Genomic DNA, 12,079 nt, shown 5'->3' with positions numbered 1-12,079 from the left:
AATATCAGCATAATGAGAAGCTAAAAACCTGCCATTTTCACACGCATATGCATCTGTAAAGCATGCAAATTGTCAGAGGGAGAAATCTATTTTGGTAACCGTGATTTAGAAAGAAATGTACATTTCAAACCGTATTTGTTTTCCAATATTGTGTTGTACATGTTGAACTCCGAAGAAGAGAACCGGTTAAAGAGAAAACATGTTAATATATATAAAAAAACAAAAAACACTTCCAATTATAATGTTCTCGGCTCACCCCTTATTATTCCAGACGCTGCCGGGGGGAGGGGTACATTGCAACTGGTTGCTCAGGATTTATACTGGAGTGGCAGCCCAGATGAAATGGCACTTGGAGATTGCTTTTTAAATAAGCACAATTATACCTCCCCTTTCTTTACATGGGGTTCACAGCAGAACCCCTTCCGTTCAGTGTGTCGAAAAGAGCAAGGGCTCCGCGGTGTCCCACTGGGGCCCGGGGGATTTACACTCGCCTCCACCATCCTGTCACTCGAGCTGACCCTATTGTTTAATGAGAACCGGATCAGCTGTTCTCAAATTAGATACTAATTAGCAAAGATAGTGCTTCCAGTGAGACTTCTGAGACGATGCTGTCAGTTTCAGCTTTAAACCGTGGCGTTTCTATTGTTGATGTTGTGTAGCCCTGTACAGGCTAGCATTGAGAGTGCTGGCTTTAAAACGCACACTGTGGTGTGAAATGTGGGGAGAAAACAGAAGAAAAACAAACACACACACACATCAGGGGACATAAATCACCTCTGTGGAAAAGGCCATGTAAACATGAGGAGTTTCACAGTGTGGTGACTTTAATTGCTGTCAAGATACTAAAACTCCTTTGTGTAAATGTTTAAATGCAGTGTGCCACATTGTGTGTCTGCAGTACAGCTCCTTTTTAGCTTTCACCTGATACAAAATTGACAGACATAAGTGAGTCACGATCAGGCACGAGTCATTTTCCAGTCATCCATTCCGTTAAATCGTGCATTTGCACTACTTTCGACTAGCAGGGCAATACTTGGTAAAACACACGGCTTCTCACACACAAAGCTGTTCAAATATTGAACTTTCGGTCATATATACATTTTTATTCAACCTTGTTTTAAAAAATGATATGTGTGTGAGTACATGTTTGTATTTGAGCTCAGATTTCACGGATGGAATTGGATAAAGGTAGCATCTACAGCAATCAGACAGATCTAGACAGTCCATCAGTTGCAATTGCCAAAAGCTTGACAGTTTCCTGTACTGGATTCAGTTGTACTTTTCTTGATGTTGGCGAATGTAAATAATTTTCAGATTAAATGTTACAGTAGAACACATTTTCACGTGCATATTCTTAAGTGGAGGGAAATGAAGTGTAACTGGCAGTCTGTCAGCGGCACTATTTGGAATCTGTTGCGTCAGTGTTACCTTTGCATTGTTTCTTCTGAATTGAGTCAGCAGAATTATTTAAGTATGTGGTGAATTTGTAATGGGTTCCCTATTCACCCACATTAAGAAACTGTATTTGTACTCCTTATATATCGATGCTTGATTGTTATCAGTGTAAAGCACCCTTTTCTCTCGCTCTGTCGCATAGCAACATCAGGAGGCAGCGAGGGTGGTGACAATCGAAAAGCCTGTTCAAAGTGTGGAGGTGTTCTCGTCCACAGACATTGCGTGTTTTGGTCTTTCTTTTACATAAGAAAATGGTATACGAAAAGATGTAGTACGGTTCAGCATCTTTAAGAAAATGTTTCTGCAAGTTTATGCATAAGGGTCACAGAATAATTTGTGACAGTTTAATTTACAAAGCCTTTCAGATATTAAGATTTAAATGGACATAATTATCATTTGAACTTTAAAAGGTTTGCCGCATGTAAAAATAATACTCTTTTCTTTAAACTGCTGCTTTTAACCTAATGCTTAATATTTTGGTGCAAAACTTTAACAAACAAGACCAAGAGTGTAAACCTCTGTTGTTGAGAGGTGAGGCTGTGCAGAATGTAGGTTTTGTTTCATCCTTTGCTTCCTGAGTTTTATTGCGTGGCTTCAGGGTGCTTTTGTGATATGAATGCCTTTTGACTCGGTTTTCAATTATCAGCCTAACTCTCCTAACGATGCCTCAATCAGGTGGATGAGGGAGACGATAAGCCCACAGAGAAGGAGCCGTGTGTCGGACGGCTTCATTAAACTGATCTTTAGTTAAAGAGTTATTAAGAAAAGGCAATTATTTCGGGGCCCGTTTGCTAATTATCCGGTGCCTTTGGTTCTCCACCTTGGCATTTTAGTCCCGGTTTTCAGAAGTGGATCAGAGGACAAATAATTTACAGAAAAGTGCTTGTTAATTTAAAAAGATTTGCTAAATTGCTGCATCAGCAGTATTTTTGAACTTGTGCAAAGATGAAGCAATTGTCTTGTGAAGGCTATTATTTAAACTGTTGATTTCCATAGTCTTTTCTATTTTACAAAAATAAAGAAGCAAACAAGCAAACAGACAAGACACTAAACTACAGATATGCTTCTTAGAGGTTCATTTGAAATATTTACACACATTTTCATCTTATATAGTGCTGCTGTAGTCTTGCTGTCAATAGTTTAATTCAGTTTTTCAGAACAAGGAGCAATAAATGAGCGGATAAAAAAATAATCACAATAATGACAATTCAGATTTAAAGACAACGTCCAAATAATGACCCCTGCAGAAGTGCACGCTGCAGATATGAATGGTATAAGGTTGCGTTTGCTGAAGATTAGGGTTCCTTTGTCTGCCTTGCCTTTCGTCATTAAGATGTAGAAAGGGGCTCTTTTAACATACTTTTCAAGCTGGGTAATGCTGTTACGCGCTACTGTTTCCTGCTTTTTTGAAGCCGCTTTTCAGCTTGTCCTCTTGGGACTCCTGAATAGGCTTGGGTTACTGTGCAAACCCTTCTCAGGGGTACATGCCGCCCTGTTAATGCAGCCAACAGGAGTCCTTTCCGCTCTCCTGTCGCTCTGGGTCCTCTGATCCATTTTAACCTTTTGCCCCCCCTGAAAGCCTGGGAGGGGCCTGGGAGAGCAGGTGACTGATGGGCACTGTCAATACGGCCCACTGATAATATGCATATGAGCTCTGGCAACCCCCCCCACACACACACACACTCACACACACACACACACACCCCCTTCCCCTTTTTACTCTAATGCAAATAAGCCATTGCTCATTCACTGTTAGTTGCAGCGCAGCTCTGTCAGCATGGGCTTTGTTGTTGGTTTTCTACTCGATTTAAGAAAAGCAACTTACTCAGTCAGAGTAAGGGAGTGAGGCGCGACGCATCGGACTGGACTGAACTCCCGGGCACGTCGGGGTGTGCGAGGTGAGGCCGGGAACCCTTTTTTGGATGCATAAACTTAACCCTTTCTTCCCTGGTGAGTTTTGCCTGGCTTTTGTTTCGTCTCTCTCCCTCACAGATTAATTCTGTGCCTCGTTCCTCTGTGTTGCTCTGCTGCTAATGATTCAATAGTAGAAAAGTTACTTTTTGGAGGCAGAGGAATGTCTATATTTAGGCATTCTCATATTGCACGTATTGGCATAAAGGAGAATTGAAAGCTCATTGTGTAGCTGTTGCTTCTCAGAACATCGAACTTTCTATCTGTGGAGTCTGTGCTGGCCATGCTTCGTGCCTTTCTGATACAATGTTTGATGCCAGGAAACAAAAGGAAAGTCTGTGTAATGAAATAATGTAGTATTTAGGCTGAGTTAGAGTTTTTTTTGTTTAGGGGGAGTGGAGTAATGTAATAGCGTTGGGAAGAGAAATGTGTTTCTAAAATTGCTTTACAATTGAAGAGATGTTGTTTCACTTACACTTTCTATCTTGGACAGTTATATAGTAACTTTTAAGCTTTTTGCAGTTTGTGGTTATTTGTACTTGGACAATGTTGTTGTTTTTTTTTAAACTTGCCGAACAGTAAAAAGACTGTAACAGTAACATTTAATACTGCTGTTTATTTTAAATCTAATTTGGAAGAAAAAAAAGATAAACTGAATGAAAAGATCAATAAAGTAATTGTATGAATGAATGAATGAATGAATATGTGAATGTGAGCACATATGTGTTTGTGTGTGTGTGATTGTGTGTAGGCTAAAGTATCTCCTCTAAGCTTTAGCTAATATTGTGATATATTATATACGTGCAGATGGTATTGTTTTATTGAACTCCCCGAAGGTACAATGACGAATGCCATATAATGCTCAAGTCAGTTCAATGCAGCCCAGTTTTTGACATGTGGTTATTATTTCCAGCGAGCTGAAGAATATCAGCCATGTCAGACGCAAAACGAGAGCTAACAATGGCAATAGACTCAGAATGGGTGAAATGTAAATATTGTGAGAGTGTAATGAATGAGAGGTTTCCCTGAGTCTCCAGCCGACACACAGCAGAGCCTGTAGCTGAAACAGGCTCCTTTTTCAACATGCAGGTCACTGGGTCACATGGAAATGAAGTCATCGTGATCGGCTCCATATGCCTCTTTAATACTGTGGGAGGATTTCTGTGGAAATCTCCTCGCAACCCTGTTTTTTGTGTTGTTGTTTGTGTATTACATGAACTGTCACTCAATTGCAACTCTTAAGTGAAAGACTGACAGTCCTAGAACCGTGCTTGAGCTCTGAGTCTGACACAGTTTGTGTGTGTGTCTGCGTGTGTGTATGTCTGCGTGTGTGTGTGTGTATATTTGAGAGCGTGTGTGTGCGTGTATGTATTTGCATGCGTGTGTGTCTTGACGAGTTGACTATTCCACACAGCTCAACAAAACATCTCTGAAGGTGCTCAAACACTCCTCTCTCCTGAGCGCCACTTCGTCAGTGTCCTCTCTGCTCCCAATTAGTGCTGATTTTTTATTAAACTGAGGTGCATGTGAAAGGACTTGGTAACACAAGTAACCATTACAGCTCCCCCCCCCACAACTCTAATCTTTCTCGCAAAGCGTTGTGGATTTGTATGATTGTAAGCAGTGTGTGTGTGTGAGTGAGAGTGAGAGTGGAGTGTTTTACGCACTCCTTGATCAAAGGTGTAGTTGCTGAATTCCAGACAGGGCTGCCCCATTGTTTGCCGTTTCAAGCAGTTGTCTGAAGTGAAAGAGGAAGGATCAGAGAAGGAGGAAACCCGCTTATTATACAGAGACGATTCAATCCTGGCTGCTGAGTAACTTGGATTTCTCACTACTTCACATTACTTCAGACGCTGCACGGATGTCGAGAAGCACTGTATTGGTTTTTTGCATTGCATTTAATTTAATCTGATTCATAGTACTACCTCAAGCTAATATCACACGGCTTCTGAGCATCTTTATTACCCAAGCTGATAAACCTGTTATATAGAATGAACAGCTAAGCCTAGGACAACATATAACCTCTTATGATAAGAAAAATATATATTTCTCACTATAAATAACACTTTTTTTTTTTTTTTTTTTTAAGATATTGAATGTTTTCCCCAAAATAATCGACATATGCATTCCTAATAACTAGATGCATAATGGATACACATTTGTGTTTGTAATCTTGTTCTTGGGACTTTTTAGATGATGTTGTCCTGTTGTTGTTCTTCAGCTGCCAGTTGACAGTTTCCACTTGATTTAATAACATTGTTAAAAACACCAGATGTGCTGTTTCTCCCCAGATGGGCAGTGTTTTTCACAGCCCACAGAAAGCAAAATAAATACAGCAAGCAGAGGGCTATATGGGCTGTAAAGGGTACGTGTGCGTGTGCGTGCGCGTGCGCGTGTGTGTGTGTGTCTCTCTCTCCTCTCAAGAGAATTGGCTTACTGGCAAAGATCGCAACTTAAACTGTGCTGTTGTGTTTTTCATGCCTCGAGGTTTAAGATATATGGAGAAATGCTTCGTTAATAAGAGCTGGCAGTTCAACTGAATTGTTCAGATTAAGAGTGACAAAGAGCAACTGTTACTCCAGGAAGTCAAGAACAGATATACAAAATAATAAGACAAATAAATTCAGCATAGCGGTGGTATATAGAAAGTTTTAGAGGAATGTGTATGTTTTAGGAGCAGAGAAACAACGATGAAAGACATAAATGACATCTAAAATTATTGTGATGCCGAAGTGTGTCAAAAAAACATGCTGTCATATACACACTTACAAGTCACTGACAACTCTGCCAAATTAATAAACAATCATATATATATATATATATATATATACACGTCTAATATTGTCATCATGACTACATTCGTGTTTGCTGTGCTCTGTGTGAATGATATGTGTCGCCTAATTCTTAGAAAAAAGAAAAAAAAAAAAAAAAATATATATATATATATATATATATATATATGTATATATATATATGTATGTATGTATGTATGTATGTATGTATAAGTCTTGTCAGCTTTGAAACGGTGGCCTTTGAAACAGGAGCCGCTCGCTTCACATTGAAGCCGGGAGAGACAAGGCAGCCGAGGAGCCGCGAAGCCTGTGTGTCTCTGCTGTCAGCGCTACCAGAGCCAGGCGGGGGACTCCCAGGGGAGAGGGGATTTAAAGATCGTTACAAGGCTTAATGAATTGGGGGAGGTGCACCCTGAAACAAAAGACTGAACAGCACACTCGAACTTCCCAGCACGAATTATCAGGGAGAACTTCACGCGCAAGTCAACTCGAACCTCAGCGAGACCGAGTGTCCTCTTCAGTCACTTCTGCTTAGCAGTTGCTATTTTTTCTTGTTATTCAGAGATATGGCACCAGTGGAAAATGAAAATAAAAACAGTCTTTGAGAAAATGAAGTGTTACACATCAAATGCATGTCTGATTTTCGGCTGAAACTTTGACGTAGACTAATAAATCAAAGGGCTGAGGTTTTTGCAGCCTCTGATTCAAAGGAAGAAGATGAAAGGTTTGGTGTCTGAATGTATTTGATCTTCACATACATGCAGCATGTGGGCTCCCAATTCTTCCTTGGCATCATGCTAAATGCACGTCAGCACTCTGATTGATTCCCAGTGTATATGGGCTGCACTTGAAAGAGACGAGCGTGGGCTACTTGTGTCCGTGTCCGTCATGCGTGTTTACCTCTGATCAGTGATGTGCTCTGTTTTTCATATTATATATATATGTATGTAACTACTCCCTGTGCATTAGTTTATTAGCTCATCCATGTGCAGCTGCTCAGTAGAAGTGGGAAATGAAAACAAATATAAATGGGAAAACCTGCTCCCCTTGTTGTAGCCTATGCATAACGTTTTAATTTGCGCCGCAGCCTGACTCTGTGTCCTTCCCTCTCATTCCAGTCACCCTTCCAAAGAGCCTCCCAACATTCGTGTCTTCTCCCGCCAAGCCCAACAGACGCTCCATGCAGTCCGCGCACAAGCCCCCCGTGCTGCCCCCGCTGCCCCCGCTGCCCGTCAGGAAGGGGGTCCGGGGGCGGCGGCCCAAGAGTGAGACCCTCGCCCTGCTGAAGGCCGCGGCTGAAGCGGCGGCGCAGAGCGCGGCGGCCAAATCTACCTCCAGCCTGCAGCACTCCCCCAAACCCAAGAAGAAGGGCCCCAAGCCCGGGAGCAAGGTACTGAACTGCCTCCACTTCCCAGCTCTGAAAACAGGCCATTTGCAAACTCATTCCAGGCCCATTGGTCCTTTCTGATAGTCTCAGTTTTGCGTCGTTGAAGATTGGCCTTAATTGAGTTGTTTCAGTTCGTTTAATTATTTTATTTTTCACATTTTATTGATTTATGAAGTGGTAAACTAAAGACCTATTGCGTTTCTGCCATTAGGGTTCCTCGGGTTAAACTGACATGCTAACACATCTAAATAGGAACCACCCATTCAGGGATATGCTGTTAGATGACTTGATATTATGACTTGAGACCCGGGGCCCGAGACCTACACTGACCTAATCCGTGACCCGATCGAAATCCCTGTTTCAGAGGAAGCCGCGGCTGATCCAGAGCCCAGTCCCAGCACGGACGCCCACAGCCCCTCCAGAGACCAAGCTGAGCAGCACTCCGGTGTCCAAGGACGGGCCCAACCACCTCAACACGAACCCAGCAGTCATCTCCACAGGTAGCGCCCCCCAGACAACACTCACGCGCCCGCTTACCTACAGAGGCACAGAAATACAAGAAAACAGAGTCCTAGTAAAAATGGTAAAAGCTGAGCGCATTTGTCATCTTTTTGGCAATTCTTCAAATTCTAATGTTGACAGTTTAAATGCGCTGATTTCTTTACCTTTTTAGCTTAATTTGAACCTTTTCTGTAAGTAAAAACTCCCGCCTCCAAAGTATTTAATAGTTAACAGTTCATATTACTTAACGATCTGCGTATAACATAGCTGGCTAAGTGACAGAGTGGCCCGTGCTCCTATTTGCTAAATACAAGAATGTATGGATGTCTGGATGGATGTTTAATTAAAAGGGTTTTCTGATATTTTATGTGAAAATTAATTTTCCTAAGTGTTTAGTACCGGTGTTGTCTGTATCTGTAGCTCATAAAATAATTGTTGTAATTAAAGAAAGGAGATTAAATTTAACTTTAATTGAATTGTAGAGCAGATTTATTTACAGCACACAACATGTCAGCTCTAACACAAATGATTTGCTGACTAATAATAAGGCAAATGCTGGAGGCCAAAGTGAACGCGTTTTCACCTGTAACGTGGTAAGTGTGCTCATGAGGATTGTGTTATATCAGGGAAGAGGTGTAAATGTGTGTGTGTGCATATTTAAGCAGTAAAGTTGCCTTCACACGTGCCTGTGCATGACCGTGCCGCAATCTAACGCCCTTTTCCCCGGGGGGTCTGCAGTGTGCGTCTACGTGAACAAACACGGGAACTGCGGGCCTCACCTGGACCGGAAGCAGGTGCAGCAGCTGTCCGACCACTTCGGCCCGGGTCCGGTCAACGTGGTGCTGCAGCAGGCAGTGCAGGCCTGTGTGGACTGCGCCTACCAGCCCAAGATTGTCTTCAACTTCCTCAAGACCGGCCACCACGGGGGCGAGCTCATCTCAGGTACGGAAGACCAGAACACAATCGGGACAATATAGAGCGTGTGTTTATTTCAGCGGGCGCGGTGGTGCCAGCACGTTTCTGGAGAAGGAGATCGGTGGATTTCTCCTCTTGGTGTAAACTGAGACGCACAGTCTATCAAAAAGGTGGATCTCAACAAACAAGCGTTGAAACCATGAAGAAAAACCAGGCGGGAATATCCACAGATAGCACTGATGTCAACTTCTGTACGCGCGAGCACAGATATCGCAGCCAGAGTCTCCCTCAGAAAACCCCCACGGCAATGAGAAGTGACAACATCGTCATAACCTGGTTTTCGGTCGGTAGATTTGGTTTCTCCCTGGGGGGTTGTCGTGCGGCTGTGTCTGCCGGCTCGGCCCCGTCCGGCCATCTGCTGTGGCCCCGCTGGCTCGGCCGTCGCTCCCTGGGCTGCGTGCGTAACATCCTCGGCGGCTGCTATGGTGGACCGAGAGGCTGTTAATCCTGCTCATAGACAGCCTCTTCTCCTAATGGATCATTTGTTTCACCATCTAGTAGGAAGTGAGCTTGAGCGCATAGACAGAGAGACGCTGTGATGGCGTGGCTGTTAAAAAGTCGGGTATTTATACACTGTGTTACTCCAGAAATAACTTGTTTTAAAGTGAAGCACATTCGTGAATAAATTTAAAATAAAATCTTCCCCAGAATTGACTTCCCAGGTCAAATCGGGCTTTCACTGGTGTCAGACGCAGGCTTTGTTTTCCCTTCATCAGCCCTGTGAGTTTGAACGCTGTTTCCCTGCGGGGGGGTACCACCTTTCTGCCGAGGTGTCTCCAGCGTTATCAACCCCCCCATCAGGGCGCAATGGCGAATAGATTTACAGCCTCGCTCTCGTGTTTTAACAGCGGCACTTTTTATTGTACCCTCCACCTGCGGTAAATATTGAACACGAGCGACATGGTTTGAGAGAGAGAAACAAGAAAGGAATTCCCGAAAAGAATGGAAGGGAAACAAAACATGACGCTTTAACTTTGGTTATTTTTTTATATGCCAAAGGGTTTGACCCCTCTCTCTCTCCCTCTCCCTTCCTCGCTCTCTCAGCTTCGTTCGACGGAGGGAAGCACCTGGTGCAGCTGCCCTCGGTGAACAGCGCCTCCTTCGTGCTGCGCTTCCTCGAGATGCTGTGTCACAACCTGCGCTGCGAGAACCTGTTCAGCAGCCAGCCCTTCAGCCCCTACATGACCGCGGTGCACGGGCACGCCGCCTACGACAGGAGCAAGTCAGGTAGGACCTCTCGGGACACTCTCTGCTCTCCGGTCAAGTCCAGTGAGGAAGTCTACACTTTGGACAGACGCTAAGACTTTAACTTTCGCGACGCACCGGAATCTATATGACCTCCCCGATAATTCATATTCTTGTGATGATTTCTGGTGTTCGATCAGGGAAGCATCACAAGGTTGAAGCTCCTAAGCCGGATCAGAACAATCTGAACGTGAGAGACTTCGCGGATTAAACGTGACTAAAAAGATGTGAAAAACAGTGTCATCCCTCTCGTTTTGTCTTTCGGTGTCTAAATGTCTAAACCTAAATGTCACGCCTCCACTGAGAGAAGTAACAAAGGGGAAGAACAACAGGAGGCATGGCTTGCTTTGGTGGTAACCAGTCGTGGTGTCACGTGTGGCATGTTTGTTACAGTCGTGACTCTGTTGCCTCCCCAGTGAAAGAGGAGACGTCGGAGGCCTTATCGATAAACCGGGGGGCCAAGCGCTTCTCCAAGGACTGTCCGCCCTACACTGCGCCGCTGTCTCCCAAACTGCTGCGGACCGAGGCGCACCCATCAGAAGGTACGGACTCCCGAGACGAGGCCAAGGTAGCCCCGAGTGGGCCTGAGCAAAACAGCCTGGATCACGCCAGGGTTTACCAAAGTTTTGAGGCTGGGCTGTGGAATTTTGGTTCTTGTGTGTTTATTTACTGCTTTTTTAGTTCATTTTGTGTGAGAAAAAGTATAACCAGAAAATCAAAACGTCACTTAGTTTGCACTTGCGCAGGCCTGTCCCCTCCCTCCGCTAATTAATTGCCTGGCAGTTAATTGAAGTAGCTGAAAACTTCATTGTCATCATGTTGAGAACGGTGTGGCGGCAATTAAGTATTTTAATCTCCATTAGTTTTCATCCTTTCATCCTTGACCTTTGAAAGCACTCTCATTGATGCGGCCGTTTCCTTAATTAAAGGCCCGGCTCATTTATTAATCAAGGCACACGCATGAGAGGGCGATCCATCAGTGAGTTTTCTATCGGACCCGTCTGACTCCTGAGATTTCTGTTCAGCCTGCAGTCCATGGGACTCAATGGTGCCTTTCAGTAACACGGTATTTACATCCAGCTTGAAAACGTTCGAGTTTTCCTCCGTATGGAAACTCTACAGTGAACCTTTTGTGTAGCAGCTCTGAGGGAGGGGCCTCGTCTTTCTCCCTTTTTGTTTAGTTTAAAATAAATCATGTGTCTGTCAGATCTTGACATCAAAGGCCGCTGTCTTCTGAGAGAAGGAACAACACTGAACACATATTAGACTTTTCTTGGAGCTGGGAGCGCGTAATCGATGTCACTTTAAGGCCGCACTGTTTTTCAGTTTTTTTGGTTGTGAGGTGTTTTTGTGCATCAGGGTGGGTTCTGCTTTAGAGGTGGAACAAAACAGTGCAAATCCTTTCCAAGAGAAAGTGCCTTTCTTTTAGTGTTTGTTTACGTAACTTTATGCGAAAGGGGAAAATAAACTGTGTAAGATTGTAAGAATTGTGAACGGTGTGAGTGTTCAGCACCACCCAGGGCCGACCGGGAACATGGAAGAGTGTCTGCTCTCAGGGAGTGCTGTGCTGCGGGCAGTGTGTCTCCAGTCTGATGGGGTGTGTGTGTGTGTGTGTGTGTCTCCAGTCTGATGGTGTGTGTGTGTGCGTCTCCAGTCTGATGGTATGTGTGCGTCTCCAGTCTGATGGTGTGTGTGCGTCTCCAGTCTGATGGTGTGTGTGTGTGTGTGTGTCTCCAGTCTGATGTTGTGTGTGTGTGTGTGTGCGTGTGTGTCTCCAGTCTGATGGTGCGTGTGTGTGTGTGCGTCTCCAGTC

At 44.0% G+C, this 12,079-nt stretch overlaps 1 protein-coding gene across 3 annotated transcripts in view; it reads left to right on the top strand.

Moving 5' to 3' along the window:
- LOC136750794 (sex comb on midleg-like protein 2) overlaps window positions 1-12,079 on the top strand; it is a 44,749-nt gene that overhangs the window by 25,948 nt on the left and 6,722 nt on the right. For all 3 annotated transcript variants that reach the window (XM_066705864.1, XM_066705862.1, XM_066705863.1), the window contains exons 8-12: window positions 7,277-7,548; window positions 7,910-8,045; window positions 8,785-8,988; window positions 10,066-10,248; window positions 10,683-10,808. In XM_066705864.1, the coding sequence (XP_066561961.1) occupies window positions 7,277-7,548; window positions 7,910-8,045; window positions 8,785-8,988; window positions 10,066-10,248; window positions 10,683-10,808 (921 nt within the window). The remainder of the gene's footprint in view (window positions 1-7,276; window positions 7,549-7,909; window positions 8,046-8,784; window positions 8,989-10,065; window positions 10,249-10,682; window positions 10,809-12,079) is intronic.

The sequence above is a fragment of the Amia ocellicauda genome, chromosome 6 (genome assembly GCF_036373705.1).
Source record: "Amia ocellicauda isolate fAmiCal2 chromosome 6, fAmiCal2.hap1, whole genome shotgun sequence".
Taxonomy (NCBI): Eukaryota; Metazoa; Chordata; class Actinopteri; order Amiiformes; family Amiidae; genus Amia; species Amia ocellicauda.
Note: the sequence above shows the minus strand (reverse complement) of the source record. Positions and strands in the feature narration are given on the sequence as shown.